We start from the raw sequence: 17,708 nt of genomic DNA on the forward strand, positions 1-17,708 counted from the left end.
TTTGATAGATAAAAGTTTCTCCCCAAAAACCATTAGACTCAATTTTCTAATTGATCTCATAATATTTTGTTTATATAAACATTGTTTGAAAAATGACATTCCCAATGAATCCAATATTATCAAACAAAATTTGCATATTTTAAAACTTTGATTTATAACATGTTCTAATAATTAACCTTAATTAAACTAAGTTTAGTTAAGTTAATTATTAATATCTCTCCATTTTAATTATTTTTGATAAGTTATTATTCATATTTTTAAATCATTTATCTTTTACAGAATGATCCATCTATACAATCATTTTAAATAAAATAATTATTTATAACTAATATACATATAGTTTTATATATATATATATATATACAAAATATACATATATTATAATATACAATAATAACATTTTATAAAAATAAAATATAAAAATCGAATTATCAAAAAATTGATTTCCATCCACATAACCCCCAACGACCATATTAAAAAAAACAAATATAAATATAATCCCCCCGCTGCAGTATGCAGTACCTATGGCCATAGGCACTGCGTCGACAGTGGGTACAGTGTACCCCTATCATCGCAATCGTGCGATGGCAGGCCTCTGTGACCCGCGGGTGTATGGGGTACCATACATGCCCCCCCCCCCCCCCCAAATGTGATTTGCAATATTTTTTTTTTTATATAATGTTTTTAATAAAAACGTTTCCCATTGACGTAATTTGCGATTCAGAATTTTAATAAAGTTTTATCACTTCGATTTATAATATCCAATTATTCAATATATGTGTGTATATATATATATATATACTCGCAGAGTTTAATCAAGTATCACAGCATATAAACACACACACACACACACACACACACACACATATATATATATATATATATATGTATGTATGTATGTATGTATGTATGTATGTATGTATGTATGTATGTATGTATATATATGTATATATATATGTATGTAGATTCAAAAATATAAACATGTATATTTTAGAATGAACATATACACAATTTATTTAAAGGTTTCAATATTCAGAATTTTCCTATAAACTATTTGATCTCTAAATTTACCCAATAATTTTTTAATGGATTTGGCTACAATTTAAACCCTAGCCCCGTGTTCTCTTCAAATCTATGCATATAAGGTGTTTTCAAATAAATTTTAACTACCTGAATTGAGAATGCAAACAACCAAAGTAGGAAAATCCTCAGAAGACATATGGAAGACACGAAGAAGACAGGAAGTGCAAGATGTGGAAATAGCATAAGTCAAATCACAAGAGTCTACCCGGATTCTAATGCTAATTCGCTCTTCCTCAAAAAACTCACAGAGCAAGCTCCTCCCTTCTCCAAAGTTCTCGAGTCCTCCAATGCTCCAAAATGCTCTCCAAATGCTATGTCCAAGCTTCTAGGAATGCCTGAATATAAAGAGCTCTCAGGAAACACCTAGAATGTCTCTAGAAACAACTAGAAGGTGTCACCAACTAAGCATGTGTCTTTTTCAACCTTCTAGATGAGTCATAAGGTTGTAGACACCATGTGCTTAATTGGTGCACTAACCCCCGTGTTGTTGACATATGAGAAATGAGAACGTGCATTAACTCCTAGGCAAGCTTATAACTCTTATTTAATTTTTTTTAATAAATTTCATTTTAATTTTTATAACTTTTATTATTATTATTTATTTATTACTTTATTATTATTTTATAATTATTATTAATTATTAATTTCTAATTTTCTTTTATTTAATTCTTTTTCCTCAATTAATTAATTATAATCAAAATATCAAAGATCGTGATATTATATTAATTTTCTCCAAATAATTAATGTATTAATTAAATTTATTTATTAAGACTTAATTAATAGAAAATTCACCATAGATCTCCAAGATAAAATATAAAAACCCATCATAGAACAATTCACACAAAATCAGTCTAAAGGGTTAAAAATCATGAAATATGTCATTCGACACATTCGGTGGGTAAAATATCTAGATACTTGTCCTACCTCACTAGGACAAATTGTTTAAGGGTTTAGGATTTGGACTTGAGAATTTATCTCCCTTCTCTTATCATTGAGATAATGTAATAGGGTACGCTCATCCTGGCAATTCAGGGAAGTTGATACCCGGTACTTGCAACCTACATGAAAACCATCCATATACATACAATATATATATGATACTAAGCTAAACAGGCAATGGTAGGAAGTGGTGCATTATGTAGATCTCGACTAGCAGGTGACTACGACTCCCTTCTTTGACCATATCAAAAATGTCATACAATAAGAACAAACATGCACACTATACACATGCAAGTATGGGGTAAGTATCCATAATAAAACACATGAGATAATAAACCATCTAACTAATCATCATCATAACTGAAAGCAATGTAATAATCATCATGCATACATGAAATGTAAAGTCTAAATGATCTTATCATATATCCATTGAATCCATAACATAATGTCTGATAGTCTCAAAACAATACTACTAATACATCAACATAAAACTAGTCTAACATAGTCTAATAATAATAATAACAATGTCTAGAAAAGATGTGAACGAGGGCAGACACTACAAAAAAAATGACGATAGTTTGGCAAAATAAAAAATGACATCCATCTGGCTCTAATACCACTTGTTAGGATTAACCTCAAATAGAAATAATAGTTACATGCAAATATAACCAATATTAGAAAATAATAGATCACACATAAGAGAACACAAGACACCAAGATTTAACATGGTTCACCCAATCCCTGGGCTACATTCACCAATAGCAAGCCCAATATTATTATTATCCATAGATTACAATATGTAATCCCTTACAACTCAATAATGCCATAAGAAGCTACAATATCACCATTACATTATGAAATCCCTAACCCTAAGACTTTTTATACAAGCTTTTTACCACTTACACAATTAGCGCTAGAATAAGTTGTCCAATAGGAAAATAGCAGCTACTACCTTTTACAATATAAGGTCATTTTTGGCTTCAAAGGTGTTGCCCCCAAAAAAACTAGTAGGGACATCCCCCCTCAATCCCACCCTGTACTTTTATAGGGAGCACACCTGGGGTGCTACCCTAGGACCTCGTAGGGGTGTTTCCCCTTGACCCTATCTTGGGGACATTGCCCCCAAACCCCTGTAGAAATAATATGAGGAGAAAATTGCACCAAATAGAACTCTAAGTCTGATTATGCTCCATATCACACCACAACAGGTAAAAATAAGCTTAGGACTAGGGTTTACCTCATCATTGAGAGCTAACAAAGAAGACAATTCAGTCCCACAACAAATGGTTAGAGAGATTCACTAGTTGGCAACTTTGAACTGGCCAAAAATGTAAGTTTCAACATCACTTGAAATAGGGATACAAAATCAAAATAAAATTGAATCTCAAAAAAGAGAGAGAGGTTATCGTAGGCCTTGACAACATGATCCTGTAGCACCTAATTTTGCATTGATAAATTGTATGAGCTCCAAGATATGACCTGTCAAAGATTATTGCCCTATGGCATTTAGTGACCCTTAGGGTCAATTCCATTCGACATTCCTAAGAACACTTGAGTGATCAACAAGGCAAGAAAAGACTAGGACTAGGCATTACCTGACCACTTAAAGCTAACAGAGCTAATAGTTCAGTCCCACAAAAAATGGTTAGAGAGATTCACCAGTTGATGGGACAAGATTGGTGACTTCCAAAGAGTCAAGTATAATGTGGTTTTCCTCCGTAATTGATTAAGTGGACATTGGATGTGACAACAAGGTTTGAATAATGAAGAATCTTCCTCTTTATTTACCAATCCTTGAATAATCATAATTTGGGGTTCTTCATAGAATATCATCTAAGCCATGTAGCACTTATAACAACCACACCTCTATGGTACTAGAAACCTTCACCATCTGTAATCAAGTGATCCAATTTTTTGTTTTTCCTAGACACAATGGCACAGATAATAGTTTGTCCCTTCTTTATTGTCTTCAAGTATAATAACAACAAAAACATGGCCTGTAGTTATAGATGTACATAATGTGCTCATTAATTTAGCAAATACTTAGGTAAAAGTTTTAAAGTTACATATTAAATTTGCATAGATATATATATTACCAGTTGCACTAAATTAGACAAGTGGTCAAAGTGAATGGATGAATTCTTCTCTACCATTTCTAGTGCTCATGGGGGATGATAGATGTTAATTGGGTCCAAAACCCATATATCCCATTTGTCCACCCATTTAGTTGACTCACACTCATCTCAATTTTCCTCTGCACATGATGGACAAAAGCATGCCATTTTTTGTGTGTGGATATTCCATGAACCTACATCAAATCTTCTAAAAGAGTGCAACTCACTTGATCCTAAAGATATGCAAAAATCCTCATATGGTGCAATTTTAGTATTGTCTATCAACAAAAAATATCTATGAACCATAGACTCACCATCCTTACCTAGATCCATTGTAGTTTACACCACTAGACGATGAATTTTGCATCTGTCAATGTTGCTCTATCTTTGTACTTTAATTCTTCATGAGATAAGGCTCTTTTGATGCATATCCCTACACCATCATGCTCTCCCTTTACGTGACCAAGCTCTATAAACTTCCACATATATTGAATTCTAGTCAACCTATGCATCCCACTCAAGCAATAGAACGTCCATGCATTTTTGAATTGGGATGTACAATTGTCTGACCAAATGATGTGTTGACAATATAGTATACCCCTATTAGCCAAATCACCATAAAATAGTTGAAAACAACCATGTACAAACTCTATAGAATGTGATTGATCATTACTAATGTAAACATGGTGCTCCCTCAATATCTTTATGTCATCCTCTGTACTTGTAGGTGAATGCATGAATGTTATGTGAACAAATATGGAGACTTGTTTAGAAGTATAATATTTTTCTTGCATCTCATTTTGTGGTTGTAGTGAGTAGTTCTTTGTGAATTCTACAACCAAAACAATGGCATCTAATGGAAATGTATCCTTGCACAACTTGAATTGAAAATCCAACCATCGAGTTCTATGTGTGTGCATTGTGTACTCATAAATGATCTTTTCATGAACTCATACATTGGAATATTTTCAATGACTAAATCACATCTTTTACCATGTTTCCCATATTTTAGAGCATATGTCATTGTCTTATATTTTCCATAATCTATGATTTGATTTTCAATTGCATGTGTACTATCCATATGTTCACAAGTTGATAAAAGTTGCAAAGAATTGCAAATTAAGCATGTACCATCCAAGCATGACAACTTGTATAATTGTTGATCATCTCCTATTTCACATAAAATGTTGGATATGATACTCTTGAAGATCTAGGTGGCTCATTTATGTCACAATCCTAAAAAAAATACTTAGAATAAAAAAAACACACATATATGCCTAAAAATATCAAAATGGTTAGAAAATTCAATATGTATCCTACAATAACAAGTTATGTGTGTTTGATTTATCTTCACATAAAAAGGTTTACCCATCTCAAATAATCTTTGACTAATTCTAATTTGAGGATACATGTCCATAAATTTTGCTAAAAATTGTGTCTGAGTTGAGTCTAATTTTTTTTTTTTGCATATGGATTGCGGTTTCTAGTACCAATCATCCTTCTTACAAAATCTCTTTGATTAGGGGAAAAAAATATGTTATTTGTCCAAAAATATTCAATCAATGATTTCAAAGAGCTTCACTAATTTATTCATCCTTTCATGGTAGTCTACCGCAAAATGTCCAGAACTCATTTTTTATTGGATCTTCCACTCTCTCATGCCTTATCATGGCTCTCCTTAGATTACTTCTATCAATTTTCAATGTTTTTCATGTCTTTATCATGAGTCAAGATTTTTTCATTTGGTTGCTTCCTATTGTTGATGTGAGTACACATCTTGTGATATTACTATCTTAGGTGTGTGACTTAGAACCCACTTTTTCATATGCACTCATAGATTCTTTACAATGCTTTTTTTGTTTAACTCATCCATCATTCTTAGCCCAAGAATCTTCATGATGGGACTAACTTTCAAATTCCTCATAATTTTAACAAATAATTGGTATTGACCTATCACATTTCATTCTTCAAAGAATAATCTCTACATACGAGTAACTTTTTTTTGACAAGTACACTTGCTAATCTTGTCAGGCATTGATTTCAAGATGTTAGTATCAATATCAATCAAATATTTCACTCTTCTAATACTAATTCTAGAAGGTCTTATAATCTCTTCCATTCAATCAACATTTTGAACTTCAACATAACATTGAGTGAATTGCATACCTTAAACTGAAGACGATGTACTTTGGCAATAAGATGCAAAAGATGGAACATCACCTACTTGATATGTTGATGGTGTGCCTTCAATATGACATGATGGAGTGGGTACATTTTTAAACATGGAAATTGGCATCTCTTCAACATGAGACGATGATACGAATCCAACATTGGAAGATGGTGTAGCTTCACAATTCAATTGTCTTATTGAGCATAAGAGTCTCATTTGTTCTTTTTGACTTTCCAATTCTTCCTTTTTGTTTATTTGTATTGGTAGTTCATTTTCCTCTTTGAAAGACAATTCTTCATCATTGCATTGCAATTTTGTTTGTTCACATATTAGTTTCATTTTATCCCTTTTAATTTCCAAATCTCTCTCCCTCTCTTCTGTTGTTTGAGTTTTTGGTTTCTTCCTTGGCATGATGATGATTTCTACGTGTCAAATTATTCAAAAATCCTAATTACTTACAATTTGTAAATAACAAATCATTCAAATACATATACAAATTACAATTATTTCAATGAATACACAATATATATTAAAGAAATTGTAAAAATTGTAAAATTATAATGAATTATAAATACATACAAATTTCTAACCATTTTCAAATAAAAAATCATTCAAACATACAAATTGCAATGATTTCAATGAATTCACTATATATTAAACAACTTATTAGATTATATTGAAATTTGTTTCTATAGTAACAAAGAATATTTTAAAAGGAGTGCACTAACCTTTTCTATGTAGAGAATGTTCAAAAACCCTTTGAATAGTGTATCCAATGATTGAATTTTGTGTTTACTAGCTTCCAACACCATGAAACTCATATCTTTTGCCAAAATAATAGAACAAAATACCAAAAAAAATAGAGAATGTGGGTCAGTAGGGACCCAAACTTTCCTTGTAACCATTTTTTTGTGTTTTCACATAGTGCATACACACTATGTGAAAACACCTCTTTTCATATATTCTACCTCTCTCTCCCTCTCTCCCTCCCTCTCTCCCTCCCTCCCTAGCCCATCCTCTCTCTCTCTTTCTTTGCATCCTAACACGTACTATTTCCCTCTCTCTCTCTCTCTCTCTCTCTCTCTCTCTCTCTCTCTCTCTCTCTCTCTCTACATCCTATCCCCTAATCTCTCCCTATCCTATATTCTCTCTCACTCTCTACCTTGTCTCCTTCTCTACCTCTCTCCTTCCCTCTCTTCCTATCCATCTCCTCTATTGAAATAAAAGGCTTCAAAACTATGTACGTACTATACTGTGTGCATGCTATTTAAGCCTTGAATTTAAAAATGCTTTAAATAGTGTGCACACACTATTGCACATATACGTTATTTCTCACACATGCTATATAAAACATTGGATACTACCAAGTCTAAGGCTTGGATTTTCCTTGGGGATCCAACCCAAAGGTTTGGAGGCTCTAAACTGGTATGAGACATGGTTTGCAGCAAACATACAAAAAAATTTGATTTTTCTTGTTTTCTCTCCTTCAAGTTTCCTTGTGGTTGAGTATCGATAAAATCAGGTTACATGATATTGTAGATCTCTTTTTTAGCTATATAAGCATATAATCTATTTTGAAAGTATGTCTATTTTCTCTCAAAAATCAACATATACTAATTGGGGTGTAGATTTTAGCTCATTCATCAAATTTTGCAATAAGTTAGTTTTTTCGAAACTAGACTCCATTCTACACACTTTGAAAAAAATTAAGCTTTGATTTTTTATTAGTTTTCAATAATTTATAGGGGAAGCACACAAATATTTCACATTTTTGGGATGTGTCCACTTTAAAAAAAATACACATTATAAAATTACCCAAAAAATCTGGGATAAACTACATAGTGCTAGGTAACTTTTGACTAGAGAGGTTTAAAATTTTCAAAAAAAAAAAAGTTAAAATTTTAGAGGAGGCACACTTTGCACTATGTTATGTTTTTTTTTTTCTAAAAAAATAGTACCACTTTATGTGGCCCCCTTTTTCAAAGGGCCTAAAACTAAACCATTTTGAAAAAATAGTTAGTAGTTTAGAAACTAGATTCAAATGACTACTACTTTTTTTTTTGTCATATCTTAAAATTTTGAGCATAACTATCTTCAAATTCTTATCGAAGTTCAAAAATTGTTGATTTCAAAAGGAAAAAAAAAAGTGGCCACTTAGACGTCCCTTCTAGCACCACAACTCTGTGCACTTCCCCTTCCATGAGAAGCGGAAATGACTAAGGATTTGATGTTGGTCATAGATCACATGCAACTCCAAACAACATATGATTGAGGCCAATTTATAATTAAATGAAGAGGAATTTGAGATGAGAGAAAAATAGAGGGAGAAAAAGAGAATATTGAGAAGACTATCAATACTCTAACTGAGCTATCACCTAATTAGTGAAGGTGAGAATGGAGTGTTGAATATATAAAAATATTAAGGCATACAGACCCAAGAGGTGCATTAGTTCACATTCCCTATATAAGGTGGGAGGTTTAACCTTCTTGGTAAATGCCAAAACATTTAGCATAGCTTCCTTACACAAAGACATAAAAGAAATTATGAAAGGTGACACATAAAGTCAACAGAGGGCAAAAAAAAACTAGCTACCCCATAATGTACTTTGGAAATGACAAACTAGTGATTATAGAGGGTGGAACAAGAAGCCAAAAAAGAGTGTGTAAGTCAACTACCCATGTGTAGGAGAGAGTGGCACATGTAGCTGAAATATTTTGCTACATGTCCTTATATTAACCACTCTTAATAAACTAATCAGTCTTAAATAAAATGTCTAGAAAATAATAGACACCCCTAACATGGGAAATTTAAAATAATCTTTGCTAACAATTTTTATATCTTTATCTAGCTCGAGACAAATATTGTAGTTTAAAAGAGTTGGTCTTCTAGGAAATAAGTTATAGCATGACAAAGTTAACCTAGAGAATTCCACCTAAACAAAGATACAAATACCTCTCTACTTGAAGACTATAAAGGCTAGAGTGGGAAAAATAGAAGACACATAGACAATCATAAAGCCATATTTGAGAATGACTTCTACTAGCTTAACAAAGTGAAAAAAGAAAAGAAAAAGGAATAGCATTTAGAGGTTATGGATAGCATCAAGGAACCTCGTGTAAGTCTCAAGCTTTATTCACCTATTCTTAAGCATGCTTTCAGAAGAATCATTCTAATAAAGAATATAACTAAAGAAAAAGATTCAAGTCAACTCTAGACACACCAACAAGTTTTGAGAGAAAAATGATCATAATTAGAAGGGTTTCAAAAGACAATTTATAGAATATCTTAAGAACAAAGTTTGGAATTATCTTTATAATAGAACCACCTCCATATACTATAAAATTAAAAACTTTATAGCAAATTTAAAAACAATTATACAAAACCTACTCAAATTTTATATAATAGAAGAAACAACACAAACAATGCCACTCACTATCACTTCTTTTATGAAAACACCATTTTTCATTACAAATAATTATTATACATGAAAACCAAAAGGTTAGAAAAGGAGGTGAGAGGAGATCATCAAAAGGAAAGCAAGTCATCCAAATCATGAATGTTAAAAAAAAGTCCAAACCTATCATCCTGCAAATTGATAAATATCTACACTCAATATAGTAATTGCAAAGAACATAGCATGAAATAGTGGATGAGCTGTAACTAACTACAAAAGATGTATTCGAATGAGACATTAAAAAATTAGGTTAAAAAATGCTAATAGAATCGTATCAATTTGTTATCATTTTGCAAGTTAGGCAAGGCCCCCACTTTAACCCTTGGCCTTTTCATCTTCCATACTCACAAGAATAAAGACGCAGAATAGTTTCAAGCATAGAAATAATGTTTTATTCTTAAAAAGAAGTGATTCGCCAATCATTCAGATGATTACAAAAAGAAATTTGGACCATTGAAAACTCAGATCAGTATTCAACTTTCACGTTCTTTATTTTACATTCCATCATATGTAGGTGATGAAAGCTGTGGTGAAATTATAACTAGCAAGTCAAAATCAAAATTCTTATTTTTATATTTATAATTTCTTACAGATTGTGATTTGAAACGTTGATGCAAAAATTCTGTCCAGAAAATACAGTAAAGAAGTTATATCAAATTAAAATATGTATAAGTGTCTAGTTGATTGGTCAAATTTTATAAGATCGATTGGCCTTCTAACTTATGTAGGTAGCGAAGTTATGTCATGGGTCATGTTAAAAAGTACTGTAGATTTCTATTAGTAATATAAGTAGAAATTGAACAGTTCATTATTGTCTCATTATTCAGAAGTGTTGAATGTTTAAAACTGTTTTTTGAACACATTTCTATAATTTGAAACTATTCATCTCTATAGATTTCTATGTACAATACAAATAGAAACAAAGCAGTTCATTCAGTCATTTATTATTGTCTTACTATTCAAGAATGCCATCTTATTCAAGAATGTCATAACTTTTGAAAGTTGAAACTATCTACTTTTATGCATTTTTATTATTTGAAACTATCTCATTTTATGTGTGTCTATTATTTCAAACTATTTGAATGCTCAAACTTCAAATGGAACTAAGTATGATTGAAAGCTTTTTATTTATGATGTTGAGATGTGATACAGGGGTCAAACTTTTAAGCATAAACTCCAGCTACAAAATCGCACCGCTGAATTGTTTTAAGAAGTCCCCTTCCATAAGAAAGGGTCTGATGGAGCTGATATATGAACTATTTTTGTGGAGTAAGGGGTCCTATGAGAAGACAAAATTATACCACAGAATAGAATAGATTCTTGTGCAAGAAAGTTAAGAGTTCCTACTTTTAAGATATTAGATTTAAGTAGGTGTTTCTAGTGTGGGTTTGTAAGTTTCCCTCACCCATTTCTAACTATTTACAGTTTTTCCAATTCTTGTCAATAATTTCTTAGATTTGCTCAGATTTTTTTAAGAACACAACTTTATATTTGATTCGAACGCTGTGTAACATGATCTTTTAGGAGGGATGATTATCAAGCATTTCAATGAATTTGATAACAATAATAGACAGCTTTAGAAATCTTAATTTGCAAATGTTAAAATCTAGTGATCTAATAGGCTTCTAGAAACAACATTTCCAAAAAGTCATAAATGTTCTAATTGAAACCATATCTGGCCTAAATTTGATGATTATAACTTTTTAGTTTGTTCAAGTTTTTTTAAGAGCTTCTTTATAAATCACAATTTTATATTTGATTTCTCAGCTGTATAGCATGATATTTTTGGAATCCTGGCAGGCAAGGACTTCTATGAATTTCATAATAATGTTATACTGTACTACAAATATCAATTCCTAATGTCTAAGAATCTAGTGATCTAGTAAGCTTCTAGAAGTAGACATTGCTAAAGAATCAATTGTATTCTAATTGGAATAGACAGAGACTAAATTTGACGGTTATATGTATCTAAGATTCTTTTGTTATAAAAAAAAAAAGAGGTTTCATGAAAAAATTGGGTCAATTGAAATTTTTAGTTTTATGCTTTTAGTTAGACTGTACAAATAAAAATCAAAAAATCACTGAATCATTCATTAATTTAAAAAGAATTTTACTGTAAATTTTTATTTAAGTTAAACAGAAGAAATGCAGATATTTTTTTATCAAATGAAAACTCATGAACTAAATTTAATCCCTATAGGTTAAATATCATCATCATAAATTTAGTATCATCAACCATGGCAAACGACACAAGCTATAATTTGAAAAAACAAAAACTGAAGAAAAAAGAATTCTGAATATTCAAGGACCGTACATGCTACAAATTTGTGTAAGACCAGTGTACGTAGGTGAACCCAAATGTCAATGTAACAGCAGTAGGTGTGCAGGCGATATTATGTTATTTGAAATTCTGAATTTGTTCATAAGAGACAATACATGGCTGTCATTCTTTAAAATACATCATAATTAAATCAACTTACGACTATTAAAAATTAGATCATTTGTCATTCATATGAAATTATAATTAGTTTTAACTAAATTTTATGATTTTTTTTTTTCCTTATAAAAATATGAGGAAGACTTTTATTTTAACACCATTTGATCAACATATGACCTTACACCAAAGCTTTGAGCTATATGCAACCACACACAAAATTAGAAAGAAAACTCAATATAAACAAGAGTGTTATCCCTAGAATCCTATGAGTAGCTTCAGACAAAATAGTGAGTCCAAAACCCCAAAATCTGCAAAATGCAGGTTTATCTTTGTCACCTCACTGTATATGAATTTATTCCACTTGCACTAAAATCTTATATATATAAATTGGGTCACACCAGACAATTTGTATGAGGTTTAGTTGGCTCTTCTCTTGTCTTCACTGACCTCAACAAAAATTCTTGTACCAACAAAATCTTCTTCATACCATATTGATTTCAGAATTATAGTCTAGTCATTGTTACAAAGAGATATATGATGATGGTGATGATGGCAGAGAATTGGGTATTCAGCATTTTTGTGACTTTGTGTGGTTTATATACACTCTACTATGGCTTGAGGAGGTTTAATGGCTGGTGGTACAACCCCACCTTCAAGAAGGACGGTGGCCCTCTTCCCCCTGGAGATATGGGGTGGCCCTTCTTGGGCAACATGCTTTTCTTTCTTAGAGCTTTCAAGTCCACCAACCCTGAAAACTTTATTTCAAGCTTTGTTTACAGGTTGGCCTTATTACTATCTCACTCTCAAGAAAAGCTTGAACTATGAACAGTCATATTGCTTGGACCTTCTTAGCATGCAATTGAAATTTAATTCCCTGAAGACATGCCTCAAATTCACCATCTCCACTCATCTCCTCAATGCATTCATTAAAAGTTTTTGTTTTGGAGTTTTTTAATTGCTAATGTTCTTCATCTGTTGAATGCATATTCCTTTGTAAAATCTGAAATATTAATGTAAGAGAATCTTACAAGGCTAAATTCAAATCCCTCGGAATGCATTCAAGGTTTAATGTTTATGTTTTCTCAAGTTTTACTAACTAAGAATCTCAAACAGAAAAATCCTACAACCTCTGAATGCATGAAAATTTTCATGTTTATGTTTCCTCAAGTTTTATTAACTAAAAATCTCAAACAGCTAAATCCAAAAACCTCTGAATGATGCATGCAAGTTTTAATGGCTATGTTTTCTCAAGTTTAATTAACTTCGTAGTAAATTTATTTTCTGAAACACGCTATGAAGTATGAATCCTATTAGGTCAACCCATGCCTCATTTTCATTCTTTCAATACTGAGTTGTTTGAGAGCTTCAACAGGAGGCTTTAGTGGGCATTTTGATACAACTTTCCTCTGTTTTCTTAGTTGATACAATGATGATGACTTCTATACGTGAATTCATTCTATGTTTCCTGCTCTCTCAGGTTCAGTCGAATTGGTCTATACAAGTCATTCATGTTTGGGAAGCCCACAATTTTAGCAACAACTCCAGAAGTGTGCAAGCTAATTCTGATGGATGATGTCCATTTTATTCCTGGGTGGCCAAAATCTGCTGTTGAGCTTATTGGCAGAAAGTCCTTTGTGGGTATCACCTTTGAAGAACACAAGCGTCTTCGCAAGCTCACTGCCGCACCAGTGACTGGAAATGAGGTCTTATCAGAGTACTTACCTTGGATTGAGGAAACTGTGGTTTTGGACTTAGAGAAGTGGTCCAAGATGGACAAGTTTGATTTTCTCACTCATATTAGAAAGGTGGGATTAATGACAACCTCTTTGTATCATATTTTTACAATTTATTTGAATATATAATTTGATTTCTGAATTCAATTGTGTGAGTTTTTTCTAGCATCAATATTTTAGATCACATTCTATGATGAATCATCAGAATAAGAGAATGCAAGAATAAAATTATGATAATATTGATGCTAAAAAATACTGAAACAATCAAATTTTAACATTACATTTTCTTCTTCTCTTAACTCTCCATTCTGATATAGATGACTGAATGTAATCCAAAAAGTTGATATAATAAACCCAACGCAATCTAAAACAGAAACAGAATCATTAACTCTCTTGTTCTCACTGTTGAACAATTTGTATAATGTTTTGCAGCTTACTTTCGACATAATTGCATACATCTTCCTCTGCAATGAGACTAATGAGGAGATAATGGCTCTAGAAAGGGAGTACACTACCTTAAATCTGGGCGTCAGAGCCATGGCAATCAATTTTCCCGGTACTGCATACAATAAAGCTCTCAAGGTTGGTTTACCTGAATAGTTTCTAAAAGCTATTTCATCTTTTAAAGACAAGAAGATTTCCACAATTCATATGAAAATATCAAATTTTGTGGTTCTGAATAGGATTGGGATCACATTAAATAAGATGTTATCAGAATATAAGAAAGAGAGCTCTATCTTTTATTCTGATGATGGATCGTGATCCGAAATGTTGATACAATTCACAATCAAATCTAGAAACACAAAATTTGATATTTCATCTTTATTTTTATTTTTAAGTATGCTGCCTGAATTGTATAATCTTTTGTTCCACTCAAAATTCATATAGGTAGAAATTACAAGTTCAAGCAATGGTGATGTGTTTGTTTGGATGGTGAAATAGGCTAGAAAAAAGCTGGTGGCCATTCTTCAGTCAATGATTGACAGGAGGAGGGCAGGGCAGGGAGGAAAGGAAGATAAGAAAGCAGATATGTTAGATGTATTACTCAAGGTGAAGGATCAACATGGCGGACTTTTAGAAGATGAGGAAATTATTGATTTATTAGTCATGTATCTTAATGCGGGACACGAGTCTTCTGGTCATATGACTATGTGGACTGTTGTTTTTCTACTACAGAATCCTGAAATGTATGCAAAAGCAAAGGTGGGTACCGCCCAAATTACTATAATGCTGCAATTATTTTCATTACCAAAAGCTAATAGAGAAATATTGTTCTTTCAGGCTGAACAGGAAGACATTGTTAGAAGGAGACCAGAGGGACAAAAGAACCTTGTATATTCAGAACTTCGAGAAATGGGATATCTTCATAAGGTTAGATTCCTTACAGTGGCAAAGAGGGAATTGAGATGAAGCAATAGTGTTTTCATTTAACATTATTTTCCTATTCAGGTTATAAATGAAAGCCTCCGCTTAGTGAGCTTTTCATCAATGGTTTTCAGAGAGGCTATAGATGATGTTGAATTGAATGGTAGGTATCTGTTTTTCCATTCTGTTAAGTCTAAGTTGGTTTCTCAAATTTATGCTCTTCATTGTACCCTGAATTTAGAATAGATGTTAATGATAGTTAATTGGTACTTCAGGTTATACAATTCCCAAGGGATGGAGGATACAAATTTGGATGAGAAATGTACATCTGGATCCTGAAGTTTATCCCCATCCAAAGAAGTTTGATCCAGAAAGATGGGAGGTAAATGCCAAAAATCCTCTCTTTGCGTGATTTTTCAATTCAATCTTCATGTTTGAAGAGGATTAGATGCTTTCTAAAATATCTTCCCTTCAATTTTTTTCTAATTAGACACTGTTTCTCTTTTCAGAATTTTGTTCCCAAGCCAGGGATGTTTGTGCCCTTTGGATTGGGAAGCAGATTGTGTCCTGGCAGTGAGCTAGCAAAGATGGAGATATGCGTTTTTCTTCATTGTATGCTTCTTCAATATGAGTAAGTAGTGGGATGGCTTAAATATTACACATAAAGCTTAGTTTTTATGTTAGAAGTGTTAAATAGTCAAAATTGACTTATTTTTTCAAGCTTAATTATTTTCATAGTGTGTGATGTTTAAAGATGGCCGTACATAACAAGTAGATCAAAGAATTGTAAGAGGGCATAGTGTATTTATTTTCTTAGTGTCTAAAAAAGTAGAAGTTGTTTCAATTTTTAATCTCCAGCTGTTCTGTGAAGAGCTACTGATTCAGGGAATACAAAATACTAAATCACTCACTAGAAAGTCTAATACACTTAAGCATTGAACTTTTTATATTGAAGATCGTTTACGAATCTCGTGCTCACTCGAACAATCTGAGACTTACAAGTTATTCAAACTTCTTATCAGCAACTACACTAGAAACAACAATTGGAAAACCATGAGTCACAACTTAGAATCCATCTTTTACAATGTGATAAATACAACCAATGAAAGACCAAGAATCACAACATAGAATTCCACAAAGATCCTCTTAGAATTTGAATGAGGGTCTCCACAAGGAGAAATCATTGGCACTTCAACCAACTAAGTCAAACCACTTGAACCTTAATCAGTTAACTTTAAAAACAGAATGGTCGATAACACTCTTAGAATGCAGAGATTAGATTTTGACAGTTCATAATGATTATTGTGTTGTGCCTCTAGATTCAACTGAATAGAATTTATTTACATCATTATTTCACATCGCATGTGATCTGAAATATTGGTGCAAATTTTTTTTGCACGACTGAATCTAAAAGCACAATGCTATACTCTTAGAACTATTGAGAAGATCTACCAGATCATTTGACTGGGAAGAGGTCATACGTTTATACAGTTAAGAGATTATTATTTCCATCTCTGCATGTATGAAGAAATGTATGTGCTTCCTTCTTGAATAATATTATGAGCTCTATTTACACCTTTGATTTGTGGCTGTGAGTGCAGAATCCAGCGATTAACACCAGACTGCAAGGTGAGATATTTGCCTCATCCTCGCCCCGCTGACAATTGTCCTGTTACAATGAGAAAGTTATACTCATCATGAAAGTTTTGAATATCAGCTGGTGCTGAAATGAATGGAGACTAGCAAATTTTGTTGGGCTTGCCAAATATGTAGAGAATTGTATAGAAGGGTATGTTCCTACTTGTGTAATGTCATTTTGTTGGATGCTTAGCTTTCCTTGTTGGAGTAGCAAAGCTTCAAGGCAAGGTAAATGCTAGTTAAAATCAAAATAGAGTGATTTATCTAGTTTTTTTTTAAATCCTCGTTTTTAATTCTAATGGATTACAGAGTGTGATCTGAAATATTGATGCTACATAAATAGATACACTCCAATCTCGAGAAAGAATGTGTTTCAAAATATGAATTTTAGATATCTGACTATGTTAGTATAATGACAGTCGAGACTAAATCTGTTATAGAAATAAATGTAATAGTCAACAAAAGTGTAATGAAAACAAACATATAAATCTTATCTCCTACATAATCTGTAACAAGCTCAGGGATGATGTACAAGTAGAGAGTTGGCGCAATATATTTTGGATGCTGCTATATATGAGAGTTTGTAGTAGCAATTATTTCTAGAGAGGTATGAATTGTAAATACGATAGTGAAAATTTATCTTAATATCAAAATGTGATCTCAATCTACATTACTGATTTATTAGAACATAGATTTTTTTAAATTATAACAATCAAAAGAATAGTCTACTGGATTAATAATAGTAAATAACATAATAATAGATTGCATACTTTA

The 17,708-nt window shown here is 32.0% G+C and overlaps 1 protein-coding gene across 1 annotated transcript; it reads left to right on the plus strand.

Moving 5' to 3' along the window:
• Positions 1-12,364: 12,364 nt before the first annotated feature.
• Positions 12,365-17,214, plus strand: LOC149563076 (ent-kaurenoic acid oxidase 1-like). Its single transcript, XM_089826494.1, has 9 exons — positions 12,365-12,977; positions 13,676-14,003; positions 14,364-14,513; positions 14,874-15,134; positions 15,213-15,302; positions 15,381-15,459; positions 15,572-15,678; positions 15,806-15,927; positions 16,898-17,214. Exons 1-9 carry the CDS (start codon positions 12,733-12,735, stop codon positions 16,995-16,997), a joined length of 1,482 nt encoding a protein of 493 aa, XP_089682620.1. The 5' UTR covers positions 12,365-12,732; the 3' UTR covers positions 16,998-17,214.
• The last annotated feature ends 494 nt before the right edge of the window (positions 17,215-17,708 follow it).

The sequence above is a fragment of the Cupressus sempervirens genome, chromosome 4, assembly GCF_028749045.1.
Source record: "Cupressus sempervirens isolate cs-2001-9-10 chromosome 4, ASM2874904v1, whole genome shotgun sequence".
Lineage (NCBI taxonomy): Eukaryota > Viridiplantae > Streptophyta > Pinopsida > Cupressales > Cupressaceae > Cupressus > Cupressus sempervirens.